General features: G+C 40.0%; 1 protein-coding gene across 1 annotated transcript; it reads left to right on the forward strand.

Annotated features, from left to right (window-relative positions):
- The first annotated feature begins 6,982 nt into the window (after nt 1-6,982).
- On the forward strand, nt 6,983-13,754 carry LOC144463697 (fetuin-B-like). The gene is made up of 7 exons (XM_078169027.1): nt 6,983-7,279; nt 8,614-8,727; nt 9,085-9,172; nt 9,461-9,627; nt 10,212-10,313; nt 10,703-10,789; nt 12,508-13,754. The coding sequence occupies exons 1-7, from the start codon at nt 7,064-7,066 to the stop codon at nt 13,252-13,254; spliced, it is 1,521 nt and encodes a 506-aa protein (XP_078025153.1). The 5' UTR covers nt 6,983-7,063; the 3' UTR covers nt 13,255-13,754.
- Nucleotides 13,755-18,303: the final 4,549 nt, after the last annotated feature.

Here is an 18,303-nt window from a genome sequence, read left to right on the forward strand (position 1 = left end):
TCCTTCCACCTGCATATGGCAGCCTTGCAATTCTACAAAAAGTAGATGTGCAGTTACAAAAAATATTCACGCAGTACAATACATACAGTGATGAACTTTACAAATGTCTATTGAAACAGCTGCATATAGTGTAGTACAGTAAATTTGCAATTACAAAAATACAGTAGTATACTGTACCTGTGCTCTTCTCTGAATGTCCTTACTATGGTGGACACAGAAAATCGGCTCAAATTGGGTTGCACTCTAAGTCCTGCTTCCCTCATTGTCAGTCCATGGACAAGAACATGGTCAATGACTGTTGCTCGAATTTCATCAGATATTTCCACTCTTTGTCTTCCTCTTCCTCTTTGTCCTCCTCTTCCTCTTTCTTGCCCTCCTCCTCCTCTTACTCCTCGTCGCCCACCTCGCATACGCACTCGTCCTCGTCCTCTCACATTGTTTCTTCCATCCATTCTCAGACTTTCTCCATCCCACCTTCAACAACCTGTTTGCTCTCTGAACTGGCTTATATTGGTTGTGTCACATGATTTGAAACAAGTGAAATCAGTTTTCAGTGGTTGTGTTTAATCAATGGCATGTGTTCTCTATTTGTATTTGATTGTTGCCACTTGTGTTTACCAGTATGGATGACATGTGCATTAGAGTGCAGAATGTGTTTTGAGAATGAGAATGTGTTTAGAGTTCTGCTGAAAAGTCTAAGTGAGATCTGCAAATTGTGTTTTACCATGTGAAATGGTTTAAGGTATTGACAACAGACTGCACAATTAGCTAAATGAGTTCAGGCAATTGCGAACTTTGTTCAGCCAATGGGTTTTAGTGTTTTAACAATTGAGAAAAACTGTATTACAAGGAAGCCATAAATATCATAGAAAATCTGCTTATCTCTACACAACAAATGCAGTAATGTTAGCTAGCTTACTAGCTACACACACACACACACACACTTACTAATGACATCATTGAAGGCTGCTTATTTCTACACAACAAATGCAGTAATATTAGCTGGCTAACATTAACATTACATAGTAGTTAGCTAACTAGTACCTACATTGGTGTAGTTACATTACATTAGTGTAGTACCTAATGTAGTTAACTAACTACAAAATAGGCTAATTATCACACAAAAGTCATGGATGTGGAAAATGGGTTTTAGTGTTTTAGCAATTGAGAAAAACTGTATTACAAGGAAGCTATAACTATCATAGTAAATCTGCTTATCTCTACACAACAAATGCAGTAATGTTAGCTAGCTTACTAGCTACACACACACACACACACACACACTTACTAATGACATCATTGAAGGCTGTTTATTTCTACACAACAAATGCAGTAATATTAGCTGGCTAACATTAACATTACATAGTAGTTAGCTAACTAGTACCTACATTAGTGTAGTTACATTACATTCACTGTTGCCAACTCCTCAGTAAGAAAAGTAGCTATTGGCTGTCCTAAAAGTCGCTAGAACTCGCTAAATGACGTCATCGCCTAATTTGCATAATTGTCCATATGCATGTAATTGTAATGGCTGCTGTAGGAGAGAGGAATAACATCATGGGAGAGACAAAAACTGAGTAAAAAAAACACCCTGAATATGTTTAGAACTACAAATGAACCTTTTTTCAGTGATTTATATTAGACAAAGAAAATTTTACATTTACATCCCGCCCTGACTGTAAACCAGGTCGGGATCAGAGCGATAGATCAGCCAGCGGCGGTTCCGCGCATGTGCGATTCACTTGCAGTCTGGACGTGGAGGGGTTAACGTCTCCTGCTCTGACTGCTGCTGGGAGGGAGGACTGGGCCGTCTGTGAGTGCTTTGGGGCGAGAGAGGAGCTCACGGCAGCATCCGCTGCCCATTGAGAAGACTAAGAATGATACGTGCTCTCACAACAGAGTCTTCAGAAGTCTTCAATAACATCAGAAAAAGTCGCTAGATTTGTTGCTAGTCGCTTTTTTGAAAAAGAGTCGCTAGAGGGGTCTGAAAAGTCGCTAAATATAGCGACAAAGTCGCTAAGTTGGCAACACTGATTACATTAGTGTAGTACCTAATGTAGTTAGCTAACTACAAAGTAGGCTAATTATCACACAAAAGTCATGGATGTGGAAAATGGGTTTTAGTGTTTTAGCAATTGAGAAAAACTGTATTACAAAGAAGCTATAACTATCATAGTAAATCTGCTTATCTCTACACAACAAATGCAGTAATGTTAGCTAGCTTACTAGCTACACACACACACACACACACACACACACACTTACTAATGACATCATTGAATAATCAATAATAGCATAATAGGCTACCTAACATGCACACACACACACACACACACACACACACACACAATAATGGTTAGATTTATCTACAAGGAAGCTATAAATATCATAGTAAGGCTGCTTATTTCTACACAACAAATGCAGTAATGTTAGCTGGCTAACATTAACATTACATAGTAGTTAGCTAACTAGTACCTACATTAGTGTAGTTACATTACATAGTGTAGTACCTACATTAATGTAGTTAGCTAACACTAGCTAACTTAGTTAGCTAGTGTTAGCTAACTACAAAATAGGCTAATTATCACACAAAAGTCATGGATGTGGAAAATAAGTTCATATTTTATAACGTCATATGTACTCCAAGATATAAAACAAATATAATACTAACATGTAGTATGTTGCTGTATAAAAATCCTCCTGGGTGGTGAGACTGCTGGCATTAGATGTGCAAGTGCGACGGTAAATGTATTCCTGACAGTAACAGTTGATAAGAATCAAAGATTCCTTGGTCTAACCCATGATATTCCATAGGAAATGCTTGGGGTCATTTTTGACCCCACTTGGGTAGTGATACAAAAACAACAATTTCTTAAAGTGTATAATTTTTTTTTTTTTGAATGCAAATGGCCTCATGTCAAAAGCGTGTTTTATGAGGAATACCTGGAATATGAAATGATAAAAACTTTTAATTCCATAGATATTGAAGAAAAACAACCCCTGGGGTCATTTTAGACCCCACTTATGCATCTAAGGGTTAAGGTGCATAAGTTAAACACATACCTCACCCTCACCGTCCATACAACATACACCCTCCTCAAGCAAATCTCCACCCCCCATCTCTGACTCACACATTCCATTCATCATCCATAGCAAACATACTCTACCATCCTACTGTCAGAACATACATACATACCATTTAAAACACAGCTCCCAGTCTGACACTTGTTAAATAATCAGTAATAATAAATATAAAGTGCTGAGTGTCAGAGCAAAAAGTTCAGCTTCATTTAGGGAAGAAGCTATTCCTAAATCTACTAGTCCCTGCATTAATACATCTGTAGCATCTTCCTGAGGGGAGAAGTCCAAACAATGAGTGACCAGGGTGTGAACAGTCTTGTGTGATTTTTTTTTGGCTTCGGTGAGCAGTCTTGAGTTGGCAATCTTTGTAGTGAATTTTTAGAACCCCTCCTCAGCCAAAATATTAGCATTATCAGTGTGATACATTTACTTTTTGCCAACAAACTGTGCCAAATGTGTACAGTTATTACAAAACTTTTTACAATGTATAGGCAAAGCTCGACTCATGCAGACTTGTTTCAATGCTACATACTTCTGCATACATGTAGATCACCCTACACCTGTAATTGTTGGTCTAACAAAATTGTATATTTGACATCCAAAGCCTGACACCTGGAGGCCTGGTTTAGCAGCTGTTTCACAGTCAGACACTTAAATGCAAATAAAATCAAAAAGACACACAGGGCTGCTCTCGGTAAACTGTTACACATTGTAAACAGACAATAATGTTTTTTCCCACATACAGAACAGTATGAGAGAGCAATGCCAGGGAGGTTATGTTTTATTGGTTGTTTGGATGTTGTTTACCCGGATCTCGCAAAAATTACAACAAAGACTCACTGACATTTAATAGAAAGTTAGGCCACAGACCTGGGAATAATAAAAACATTTTGATCTGCATCAGAATTCACATGGTAAATGACAATCATGCAGGTTTTTCTGTGCATACCTGAATCCTGGAAAATATTAGGGCTGTAGAAGAAGACAAAGAAGATACCTTATTAATCCTCTAGGGGAAATGTAGTTTTTTCACACTGTTGTGAGATATTCACAGGCCCGACCAAACATCCTCTTTTTCCGTGGGGCGTCCGGGGGGTTTTTATAAATTGATGATAATGTTCGGTTTTCCGTGTGTGTGTGTGTGTGTGTGTGTGTGTGTGTGTTAGAGTGCGGCACGGGCCACATATTTCTGTCAAAACCCAGCCCGAGCCCGACATTATTTAATGACCAAAGCAAACACAGCAGTTTGTGTCACACAGTTTTTATGGTTACAGGCTATTTAACAGGCCGGGCATGCGCCATGGCTGTTCAGCGGAGAAGGAGACCTCCGTGTTTGAGACGGGAGCGGGAGGCGGGAGGCGGGAGGCGGGAGGTCCAACGCTTCCAGCGAGGGGAGAGGGAGAAATAAAACAAAATAAGTTAAAATAGGAGACACCTGTCTCCCTCTTTTATTTTATTTTCAGCGTTTAATCAAGGTGGAGACGGGCGGCTAGAGGTCCGAGACTTCCAGAGAGGGGAGCGGTAGAAACAAACAGCCAATGTGTGTCTGTGTGTGTTATGTTCAGGTGTTGTCACGTAAATAACAGTGCCCAAGCAATAAACAGGACAGACAATAGGATTTTATTTATTTTTACACTACATTTTCACTGAAAGCTGACCGAATCTGACCCGAGCCCGAATACACTGCAGTGGAAAATGGAGCGGCCGCACCGGGGCTGGAGGTCGTGGATAGCCGTCCTTCAGGATGCCCAGCTGACGGCCCACGTCACCGGGCTACGGAGTGCAGCCCCACACAGTGCGCAGAGGAAAAGAAGAAGCCACAAGCTGTGGCCTCAGCTACAGCAGGACAGAGAGCAGGACAACCTGTTAACAGAAAGTTAACAGAACTAGCAGAAGTAGAAATAAGAAAACAGAGCGAGCTTACCGGAGCGAAGGGAGCTTAATGCACAGCTCAAACCCAGTCACCGTCTCTCAGTGAGGAACAGCAGACACCACACTTTTCAAAGTCCCATCTGAAGCTGCACACAACAGGAATGGCCAACGCCTCTGTAAAGCAGAGAGTCACAGCAGCTGTGACATAATAATACGCTTTAACAGTACACAAACATTGCAGCACCCATGCCTACCTTATGAGTCCCAAGTTTGAGTACAGAAACCGGAGCACGACACACACAAAGCACGCCAACTGGAGCACGACACACACAAAGCACACCAACCGGAGCACACCACACACAGCCCTCGCCAGGTAAACGCCAGGTAGAAGTGGACGCGCCTGTGAGGGGAAGACCAAATAACGCTGGTGCCACCACTGCGCAATTAGTCTCCGACAACTGGAAATTAGGCCCAGCTGATGCCAATTAAGGGCAGAGGTGTAGCAGCCCTCACCCTGCCACACATGGAATGTTGGAAGAGAAAAGCACCGTAGTAAAGTAACGTTAATGGGATAACCTAGCTAGATGTAAAGTTAACACTAGCTGGCTAGTGCAGTTAATAACACAATCTCGGTAAAATAATGTTAGGTGAGAAAAGGGATTCATTATAGAAATGATTTTGATAACCAACTTGTTCAGCTAGCTACCCATCGAGTTGTGTGTGTCATCATCTTACCCAAACATTGGAGTTTCTGCTCCCAAATAACGCAGCACATCTATGCCGGTGAATCCACCATGGTGGATGAATGATTCAGTTGAATTCGACTCCCAAGACGATCCTCACCTAGCTGTCAATTTGATTGAGACTGGCCAATAGGAACGTGGCCCCGCCCATGACATTATTTTCACAGCGAAAGCAAAATCCTGACACGAGAGCAAGGACTTAGGTTTTAAGAAAGAGAAGAAAAATGTTTTGAGAGAAACATTTTTTTCATCATTTTTTAAATCTCAAATTATTTTTTTTATATTCTATGACAAAATACTTTCTCTCAAAACTTTTTTTTAGTCTCAATATTATTATTTTTTGCTATCAGTGTGAAAACTTTTTCTCTCAATTATTTTTTTTTCTCTCAAACATTTTTTTTTTCTCTCATATCATTTATTTTCTCGCATGTAATAAGACACAAATATAGCTCCATAACTGGTAAGCCAATTGGTTCCTGTGTAGTATTCGCATGTAGCCACCGTAGATGCTCCACAGCTGACATGCATCTCCTTTAAGTAGGAACTAAACATCAAAGTTACCCAGCTGCTGAGATATGGTGTACACCACAGGGACTGTGATTGCTCAGCTGCTGGGCTGCTTGTTTTTCCTCCATTTAAGTTTCCAATGGAAGTGGTGATTCTAATTAAAAAATTTAAATCTTAAAATTTTAAAATTTCACTTATATTCCTATGTCAATGGAAATTCAGAGGTCACTAAAGCTACATAGCTTTCTGGCTTTCTGTGATATAATCAAGTTGTATATGTCCCAGAAGTATCAATGCATTTAATGATGACAGTGGTGACCTGATACTGCTTTGGTCAGCTGGTAACATAGATGTAGAATAAGCAGTGTGTTTGAATGGACTTCTGAATACTCAATGTGATTACTTAAGATTACTCTTTAACTTTTAGATAATAGCCACTGTTACCACATCCTATAAATGCTGAACAAGGATTCAGAGCCAAGAGTGGATCAAGTCACTTTACAGCCCATTGACTGTCCCTATTGAGTCCAGAGAAGAGAGTAGCACTACAGGGCTGATTATCTCCCAACTGATAAGCTCCATTGTGCAAGTCCTCACAGTAGCTGATTGGTTGGCAGATAGATCAACTGATGCAGCATTCCTAGATATGACCACGAGTTTTAGGAGGGGGTGGGGGTCAATGGTTATGTTTACCAGAGATGACGAGGGGGGCAGTGATTTTTTTTTGAGAAAGTGGGTGTACTTACAGTAAACAGCAGCAGGATATAAAAGATCATGCCGTTCCCTCTCTGGGCATCTCCCCCACCAGACTGTGTACGTGTGTTTGAGAGAGACAGACAGAGACGTTCCAGGCCTTAACCATGAAGCAGGGTGTGCTGTTGTCGCTGTTGTTGGCGTTGGGGTGCATGCACATCAATGGTGCACCGGTGGAGCAGGAAGGCATGGAGCAGGGTTCGTGTGAAGATGCATCTGCAAAGGGAGCTGCAGAGCTTGCTCTCAAAAAGATCAACGAGGACCGGCATGAGGGCTACGTCTTCGCCCTGCACCGCCTGTCGGATGTCCACATGAAGCAACATGTGAGTGAAAGTGAAGAACTGATGGTAGAAGTTGAAAGAAAGTTTGATCAGGCCACTTATGTTTTCCAGTTGGGCATGCAAGTTGTATCTACTTTACAGTTCTTTACTGGGAAAAGGACATGTTGACATCCTGTCTGATGTGATGTTTGTTACTAAATATATTGTATGTCTACAGTTAAGCTGTCAAGTAAAAGATGATTATAACAAATAGGCATGAAGGCCAAAATTGTTCACATAAAAGGAGGATTTTTCCTTAAACACTGTTCAAACATGGGCTAAGTGACTGTTCATATTGTAATTAGCAATATATAAGAATCAGACAAGGATATTTCATATGATTTGAAGAAAATCCTAAAAGTGATGTTTAAGAGGCAAATTATAAATCAGGATTTAGTCTGCTGGAGCTCACCAGGCAGGTCTTCCCTTAATCTGATTACCTCTAGTCCTCAATAAAAGACTCGGATGATGAGAATGTGTGAATTTTGCTTTTGAAATTCATTATGAATTATTAAGACTGTAATAACTATTCAGACGTTAAACATTTGGGCCAAATATTAATGAAGTGTCCCCAGAGATTTTGGGCGGCCAGAGGGGGCTGCTGTAAATTTTTGGGTGGCACACCTGAACCAAAAGCCATAACTGAATTTCAGCAATTCTATTATGATGTTTAAGGATATAAAGTAATTGAAAACCACACTGATGAGAGTTAGCAGACCAAGTATATAATTCCGTATTTTACAGTCACTGCTTATCTGATGTGCATAGACTAATACTTGTACGGTCAACATTCTGAGTTCAACAAAAATCCTGATTTAATGTGTTATGTAACTGTATATACATGTCTTAGGTGATTCATTGTTCTATAAAAAATATACAGCTTTAATTAAAGGAGTACATTGATTGTAAGGCTCAAAACAATTACTAGAAAAAAAAACAGCTCAAGTTTAAAAACACCGAACAGAAGCCTCTAATAATTTTTATATATTTTCACAAGGGAGGGCAGGGATTGTATCAAGGTGACTGTGCCCCCCACTGGCCACCCCTTGGTGGCACCACTGCTGCTATGTAGCAGAAGACAGGTCTATTTTGATGTGTTAAAGATGTCGCAATACCAAGAATTACTGGATGGGGAACAGTTGTCATGGAAATGCCAGAATCTGAGAGTTTAAACATTTTTACAGGGCTTTTTTTATTTTCATCATATGTATATTACATCAGTCATTTGAACCATCACACACGATACATTCTCTGACCGAGTGGAAGATTAGTAGCCTACCATTTGGGTGCTCTGATAATGTGTTCTGTATGCCTCTGTGTGTGTGTGTGTGTCACAGGGAGAGAACACCATGGTTTTCTACCTGACTATGGATGTTGTGGAGACCAACTGCAGTGTTCTCAGCAAGAAGGAGTGGAAGGACTGTGAAGTTCGTCCCACCACTGACACACCGGTTAGAAAACACGTACACACACACACACACACACACACACATACACACACAAAGTGTATACTGTTGCAGCCCCACTTTTTTAAAATACAAACTTATGTCTTAAGTCAATTTCTTTTCATTCTTTACAGTCTTTCCAGTTCTATGTAATTTCAATTGCTTGCCTGATGTAAATCACACCCTACTGCATTAATTTAACAAGAGTTATAATTGTTCCTTCTTCCTTCATAAAGAGTTGGCCCTAAATTGGCAGAAGAAGAAGACATAATACATGTTCACTTTTAATAATACATTAAATATCAAGTCTTTTGTTGTGCAGCACACTAAAATATGTGCTTATTATTGTATTGGTCTTTGCAGGTATATGGGCAGTGCAAAGCTGCCATCTTTATCAGTAAGGTGCACAGAGTGGTGCGTCTCTACAAATATGACTGTGCCGTCAGACCAGGTAAAAAAAAAAAAAAAGCTGAAATAAGTTATCTGAAAAAGACATCTAGACCCACATTCACTGAGTATATATTTGAAAATGAACATCTGAAAATTCTGCCAATCTTATGAAACAGTTCCACGTCTCTTCAGCTCAGTTGGACTTGTTTGATTCTTAAGTATATATGCCAGATGTTTCTTGCTATTTTAATAAAAGAAAACTTCTAAGATGCAAAACTTGGTGAAATGAAACTGAGGTTTTGTTCAGTGCAAAACAAGCTTGTGATTTGTGTTTTTTGTCTTTGCTCAGTTCCTGCAGCTCGGATAAATAGCCAGTGTCCTGACTGTCCAACTCTTATCGCCACTGACAACGATAATGTCCAGAAGGCTGTGTCTCTCACACTGGAGAAGTTCAACAGCGAGAGCGGGTTATTGCATCGTTTTGCTCTGCACAAAGTCAACCGTGCTACCGCCGGGGTATGTATTCCACGCATAAAAAATAGTTCGTTCCTGTGACCAACTTGGATTTGTATCAATTACCTATTCAGAAATTGGCGCCATTTCACCATAGAATTTGCAGTAAAATTTTATGGAAGCCCATTTCTGTCAATGTAATGAGAAAAATCCTGTAAGTTATTATAATGAGAACCTTTCTCAAATGAATCATTTAGTATTATTTTTAATTTTTTGAGATATTAAATCGAGAAAGTTTCTCATTATAATGACTTGCAAGATTTTTTTCCATCACATTAGCAGAAATGGGCTTCCATAAAATTATCCAGAAAAAACACTTCTGCAGAAACATCTACCTCATTGTGGTTAATATAAAGGCGCAATATGTAATAAACAGTAATATCTTTGCCAAAATATGACTAAATACACTGCTTCCTTCTCATCCCTCATGACCCATATCCCTTTAAACTCCCATATATGTATATATATCCCATATATGTAATCAGTGGTTTGTACTCAGACCTTCTGCTTAACCAACTACTACTTAACTCCTAACCAAAGATCCCATGTTGTTGTCTGTCTGTGTGTGTGGGTGTGTGTGCATTCAGATGGCCATGTCGATGTATTACAATGTAGAGTACAGCATCCAGGAGACCACCTGCGGACAAAGCACAACTGATCAGTGCCCCCTCATGGAGTGCGAGTTTGCTGTGAGTCGTGAGAACATTTTTATCTTGCTCAAATGGACTGTTAATTTCAACTTTCAGTATTTGTTTTGTGTTGAAAAGAGACTGCTCTAGGCTAATTCTATTTGGCTTTAATTCTCCCAGAAGTTTTAAGAGAAATAAGATAATTTTGGTTTTTATTCTGGCTTTCCAGGTTTAAGTGTAATACATAAGAGGACTATTTGAGTTTTTAATGCCAAAGGATCGTCCTTTTTCTGCTCACTGCTCTGGACCATGAGCAGGTCAATTGTAGCAAAGGATTACAGATGAAATTGAGATTGTTACCAATAAATTCTAGTAAAGCCACAGGCATAACCATCCCTCTGCTCTCTCCTCTCTTACTTGTTTTTTTTTTCTTGTTTTTCTCTCCACAGCACAAGGGCTTCTGTAAGGGATCCCTCTTCTACACTCCCACTGGTGAAGCTGACCCCAGTGTAGTGTGTGAGATCTATGAGCCTGAGGTAAGACTCGCTAAGCCATCAAGAAAAAACACAGTGTCATTAATTAATTTACTAATTCTTTTTTTCTCCATTTTTTGAATGTCCTTTACTAGTTAAAGAAAAAAAGCACACACAAATTATTCTTTTCTTTAAATGTAGAGGAATTCAGTACAGATTTATCACAACCTGGGTCTGGGCAATTATTTCTATATATATGTATTTGTATTATACCATTGTAGTCACCAAAGTAATTGGGAGCATGTTGACATTGCTGCAATGCTTAAAAGGTCCAGTGTGTAGGATTTACGGTGACATATAGGCAAAAATGAAATATAATATAAACATGTTTTTTCTTTAGTGAATAATCACCTGAAAATAAGAATTGTCGGTTTTTTGTTACATTAGAATGAGCCATTTATATTTATGTAAGGAGCAGATCCTCTTCAACACAGTCTGCCATGTTGCACCGCCATGTTTCTACAGTAGCCCAGAACATACAAATGAAACACTGGCTCTAGATAGGGCCATTGGTGCTTTCCTTTTTTTCATTTCAGCCTCTGTAGTTAGCAGGCCGTCTGCGATGAGCCGAACAGCACTGGGAAAAACGCTTATTTGTTCAATGTTTTACCAATTTAAATTATGGGTCCTTTTGTTTTGGAGAGAAAGAGACCCCTGTGGATTATTAGGCTTCCATTAAGAACCTCCTGAATGTCTGGATCTTAAATTATCTTAGAAAAACGGTGCATTTGTTGAGCCAGCAGCCCATCTAAAGCAAGCCAAACAGCCTAGTAGAAACACTAATTTGTAACATGCAGCTGCTTTTTTCAGTGTTTTTACTAGTTTTAATCACCTGAAGCCTGTACCACGAAGCCATTTCAACTAACCCAGGATATCTTGTCGCTATCTGCCTTGACTAACCCTAACATTGGCTGTCTGGATAACCAGTACTACGAAGCTGGTTATCATCTGCTTCAGTCAACTCTGGGTTTTCCTATCCAGCCACAAACGTGTTCATGTAAAAGGGGCAGGGATGTTAATTGTGAGCGTCATCATCAGAACCATGAATGAAGTAGGCTGCTCGTGGCTGGATAGGAAAACCCAGATTAACAGTGTGTGCCGGATTATTTTACTAATAAAATACCTGTTTTATCCTAGTTCTCATCACGTGTCATGTTATTTTGAGCTGCAGTGATGGTATCAGAGTGTAAAATCAGATACACTGTCAGCAGGCACTGTGGACTAAAATAGGCTTAATAATTTCAAATTCTGTGAAAATCATGTGTTTATTAATGTAAATGCTCTCTCAGTTAGAAGCTCTGTATTCTCTGTAATATTAAAGAGACCTCTGCAGATAATCTGACTCCATTAGAAACCTCCTGAACAATGACCACTGAAGAAATTCTAACCAGGAGCTCATGCTTGGCACATGGGAGAAGTTTCAGCTGGTTGCAATTTGCAATCCTTACCACTAGATCCCACACACTGCTCCTTTAAACGAATGATCTCTGCAGTTTTAGTAATTATGATGTTATCGCATAGAAAAAATGGACAAACCTACTTAAATAAGATCCAAGCTGAGATAAAGTGAAATTCTCCTTCACAGCTCGCCCAAAAGACATAAAGACAGTTCTGCATTCTTCTAATGTAGTTAACAGTATGTCTTTATGGTTTATGGTGAATGTAGTAGGAGTTGCACACATCTAAATCTAAATATCTAAATATCTTGATGTGTTCTTCAGGCCGCTGACAGAGAGAAGACACAGCACCTGCTGGGCGGAGAGACTGACCACAGCCACACAGACACACACGCACACAGCCATGACCACGACAAGGCACACTCTGTAGATGATGCACACACACACGACCACGTACACGACCACACCAAGAGCCACACTCATCACGACAAAACCCAGCAGCACGCTAACAACAGCGACCACCACCACACACACGACCACGATGCGGGCAGCAGCCACACGCACGCTCACGCCCACTCCCACGACCACGGGCATGACCATGATCACGTGCACACTCATCACGCCAAGGCACACAACCACAGTGACGACGCACCCAACCAGCACCACGACTACAAGCATGCTGATGACGTGCACACCCACGAGCACGACCACGACCTCACTCTGGACCACGACCACAAGCACGCTCACCTGCACGAGCACGAGCACCACCACCATCACCATGAGCATGAGCACGAGACCACAGCCCACGACAACCCAGAGGGCATGGTGAGAATGCTTCCTTCCATGGATCAACCCATGACCCTGCCTTCCTTCCCTGATGTCCCTGCCGGTGGCCCTGAGGTTGGAGTCATTCTGCCCCTCAAGCCTGACCCCGAGATCCCTGGACAGATGGAACCCACCATCGAGGCCTTCCCCACCACAGTCTCAGCCCAGTGCCCCCCTGCAGCTGCAGGAACCACCCTGGTGGAGCAACTCTTTGCTGAGGACCCCATGTTCAAGCCAGCTGCATAAAGTAGCCCTTATGCAGCAACTGAATGGATTTAAGAAAAAAAAAAAAACCTCACAGAAAGACACAGAAGTAAGGAAAGAATAACATTTAACACATTTGTTTCAGACACATTGATAGACAATATAACATGCCTAAACTGCTTCTCTGAGCCATCCTTGGGCAACATTGTGGTTTAATATAAGAACATAACATGTAACCTTTCCTGTTTCTGCTTACCTCAAACATCTAACAGAGGCAAAGTGCATAAAAAACAAAAACACAATGATCCAAACGTATTTTGATGGGAAATTGGTCATAAATAACAACATAAAAAACACTAAACTGGTAACTTACTTTATAACAATCCTCAGAGACACAACACTGTACTCCATTCACATGGAGGAGTCATCTTTAAAAGCAAAGATCTTAGTCACTGTATAATCAAGCCAGCAAACATGAAAGTTTTTATGTTTGTATGATATCTGTGTTTGACTGCACAAAATAATAAATGATATCACACAAACTCGCTGTGTTTTTTGTGCTGATCAAGACTAAGACAATCCAATTTTAATTAACTATTAACTATTAATTCCCAGACAGTAACTGGTGTACAACAATATCAATTGCATCAAAATATCTATTGTAACAACCTTTTTCTTGATGATATCCATGTGTACCCTCTGTACATCATGTGATAATATATTTAAAACAGTTTGCTTTATGAATTTTTTTCAGAAAGATTCAGAGCATAAAGAAATGTTTGTATTGCTGCCGGTCAGAGCTTAGCCTTTTCTAAATAGCACTTTACATACTGGCTGCTTACCATACACTGTATAAACATAATGGACGTAGCTACCATGACATCACTCATTGCTTTGTGCTCAAAAAAGCTCAAAATTGATCAGAAATTATACTCTGCTTTGCTCTTGCTCCCGAGTGAATATAGCTGTCCTTCCACCTGCATATGGCAGCCTTGCAATTCTACAAAAAGTAGATGTGCAGTTACAAAAAATATTCACGCAGTACAATACATACAGTGATGAACTTTACAAATGTCTATTGAAACAGCTGCATATAGTGTAGTACAGTAAATTTGCAATTACAAAAATACAGTAGTATACTGTACCTGTGCTCTTCTCTGAATGTCCTTACTATGGTGGACACAGAAAATCGGCTCAAATTGGGTTGCACTCTAAGTCCTGCTTCCCTCATTGTCAGTCCATGGACAAGAACATGGTCAATGACTGTTGCTCGAATTTCATCAGATATTTCCACTCTTTGTCTTCCTCTTCCTCTTTGTCCTCCTCTTCCTCTTTCTTGCCCTCCTCCTCCTCTTACTCCTCGTCGCCCACCTCGCATACGCACTCGTCCTCGTCCTCTCACATTGTTTCTTCCATCCATTCTCAGACTTTCTCCATCCCACCTTCAACAACCTGTTTGCTCTCTGAACTGGCTTATATTGGTTGTGTCACATGATTTGAAACAAGTGAAATCAGTTTTCAGTGGTTGTGTTTAATCAATGGCATGTGTTCTCTATTTGTATTTGATTGTTGCCACTTGTGTTTACCAGTATGGATGACATGTGCATTAGAGTGCAGAATGTGTTTTGAGAATGAGAATGTGTTTAGAGTTCTGCTGAAAAGTCTAAGTGAGATCTGCAAATTGTGTTTTACCATGTGAAATGGTTTAAGGTATTGACAACAGACTGCACAATTAGCTAAATGAGTTCAGGCAACTGCGAACTTTGTTCAGCCAATGGGTTTTAGTGTTTTAACAATTGAGAAAAACTGTATTACAAGGAAGCCATAAATATCATAGTAAATCTGCTTATCTCTACACAACAAATGCAGTAATGTTAGCTAGCTTACTAGCTACACACACACACACACACACAATGACATCATTGAATAATAAATAATAGCATAATAGGCTACCTAACATGCACACACACACACACACACACACACACAATAATGGTTAGATTTTATCTACAAGGAAGTTATAAATATCATAGTAAGGCTGCTTATCTCTACACAACAAATGCAGTAATGTTAGCTAGCTTACTAGCTACACACACACACACACACACACACACACACACACACTTACTAATGACATCATTGAAGGCTGCTTATTTCTACACAACAAATGCAGTAATATTAGCTGGCTAACATTAACATTACATAGTAGTTAGCTAACTAGTACCTACATTGGTGTAGTTACATTACATTAGTGTAGTACCTAATGTAGTTAGCTAACTACAAAGTAGGCTAATTATCACACAAAAGTCATGGATGTGGAAAATGGTTTTTAGTGTTTTAGCAATTGAGAAAAACTGTATTACAAGGAAGCTATAACTATCATAGTAAATCTGCTTATCTCTACACAACAAATGCAGTAATGTTAGCTAGCTTACTAGCTACACACACACACACACACACACACTTACTAATGACATCATTGAATAATCAATAATAGCATAATAGGCTATCTAACATGCACACACACACACACACACACACACACACACACACACACACACACAATAATGGTTAGATTTTATCTACAAGGAAGATATAAATATCATAGTAAGGCTGCTTATTTCTACACAACAAATGCAGTAGTGTTAGCTGGCTAACATTAACATTACATAGTAGTTAGCTAACTAGTACCTACATCAGTGTAGTTACATTACATTAGTGTAGTACCTACATTAATGTAGTTAGCTAACACTAGCTAACTAAGTTACAAAGTAGGCTAATTATCACACAAAAGTCATGGATGTGGAAAATAAGTTCATATTTTATAACGTCATATCTACTCCAAGATATAAAACAAATATAATACTAACATGTAGTATGTTGCTGTATAAAAATCCTCCTGGATGGTGAGACTGCTGGCATTAGATGTGCAAGTGCGACGGTAAATGTATTCCTGACAGTCACAGTTGATAAGAATCAAAGATTCCTTGGTCTAACCCATGATATTCCATAGGAAATGCTTGGGGTCATTTTTGACCCCACATGGGTAGTGATACAAAAACAACAATTTCTTAAAGTGTATAATTTTTTATTTTTAATGCAAATGGCCTCATGTCAAAAGCGTGTTTTATGAGGAATACCTGGAATATGAAATGATAAAAACTTTTAATTCCATAGATATTGAAGAAAAACAACCCTTGGGGTCATTTTAGACCCCACTTATGCATCTAAGGGTTAAGGTGCATAAGTTAAACACATACCTCACCCTCACCGTCCATACAACATACACCCTCCTCAAGCAAATCTCCACCCCCCATCTCTGACTCACACATTCCATTCATCATCCATAGCAAACATACTCTACCATCCTACTGTCAGAACATACATACATACCATTTAAAACATAGCTCCCAGTCTGACACTTGTTAAATAATCAGTAATAATAAATATAAAGTGCTGAGTGTCAGAGCAAAAAGTTCAGCTTCATTTAGGGAAGAAGCTATTCCTAAATCTACTAGTCCCTGCATTAATACATCTGTAGCATCTTCCTGAGGGGAGAAGTCCAAACAATGAGTGACCAGGGTGTGAACAGTCTTGTGTGATTTTTTTTGGCTTCGGTGAGCAGTCTTGAGTTGGCAATCTTTGTAGTGAATTTTTAGAACCCCTCCTCAGCCAAAATATTAGCATTATGAGTGTGATACATCTACTTTTTGCCATCAAACTGTGCCAAATGTGTACAGTTATTACAAAACTTTTTACAATGTATAGGCAAAGCTCGACTCATGCAGACTTGTTTCAATGCTACATACTTCTGCATACATGTAGATCACCCTACACCTGTAATTGTTGGTCTAACAAAATTGTATATTTGACATCCAAAGCCTGACACCTGGAGGCCTGGTTTAGCAGCTGTTTCACAGTCAGACACTTAAATGCAAATAAAATCAAAAAGACACACAGGGCTGCTCTCGGTAAACTGTTACACATTGTAAACAGACAATAATGTGTTTTTTTCCCACATACAGAACAGTATGAGAGAGCAATGCCAGGGAGGTTATGTTTTATTGGTTGTTTGGATGTTGTTTACCCGGATCTTGCAAAAATTACAACAAAGACTCACTGACATTTGATAGAAAGTTAGGCCACAGACCTGGGAATAATAAAAACATTTTGATCTGCATCAGAATTCACATGGTAAATGACAATCATGCAGGTTTTTCTGTGCATACCTGAATCCTGGAAAATATTAGGGCTGTAGAAGAAGACAAAGAAGATACCTTATTAATCCTCTAGGGGAAATGTAGTTTTTTCACACTGTTGTGAGATATTCACAGGCCCGACCAAACATCCTCTTTTTCCCGGACATGTCCACTTTTCACGTCCCGTCCGGGGCGTTCGGGGGTTTTTTATAAATTGATGATAATGTCCAGTTTTCCGTGTGTGTGTGTGTGTGTGTGTGTGTGTGTGTGTGTGTGTGTTAGAGTGCGGCATGGGCCACATATTTCTGTCAAAACCCAGCCCGAGCCCGACATTATTTAATGACCAAAGCAAACACAGCAGTTTGTGTCACACAGTTTTTATGGTTACAAGCTATTTAACAGGCCGGGCGTGCGCCATGGCTGCTCAGCGGAGAGGGAGACCTCCATGTTTGAGACGGGAGCGGGAGGCGGGAGGTCCGACGCTTCCAGCGAGAGGAGAGGGAGAAATAAAACAAAATAAGTTAAAATAGGAAGAACCTGTATCCCTCTTTTATTTTCAGCGTTTAATCAAGGTGGAGGCGGGCAGCTGGAGGTCCGAGACTTCCAGAGAGGGGAGAGGTAGAAACAAACAGCCAGTGCGTTTCTGTGTGTGTTATGTTCAGGTGTTGTCACGTAAATAACAGTGCCCAAGCAATAAACAGGACAGACAATAGGATTTTATTTATTTTTACACTACATTTTCACTGAAAGCTGACCGAATCCGACCTGAGCCCGAATACAATTTATACATTTTTGACCAAACCCGGCCCGACCCGTCGGGTACCGTCGGGCTTGGATCGCCACACTGTAGTGTGTGTTTGTGTCCCCTATTGGGGCCTATCTGAAATTCTGA

This window comes from Epinephelus lanceolatus, chromosome 6 (assembly GCF_041903045.1).
Source record: "Epinephelus lanceolatus isolate andai-2023 chromosome 6, ASM4190304v1, whole genome shotgun sequence".
In the NCBI taxonomy this organism is placed as follows: Eukaryota; Metazoa; Chordata; class Actinopteri; order Perciformes; family Serranidae; genus Epinephelus; species Epinephelus lanceolatus.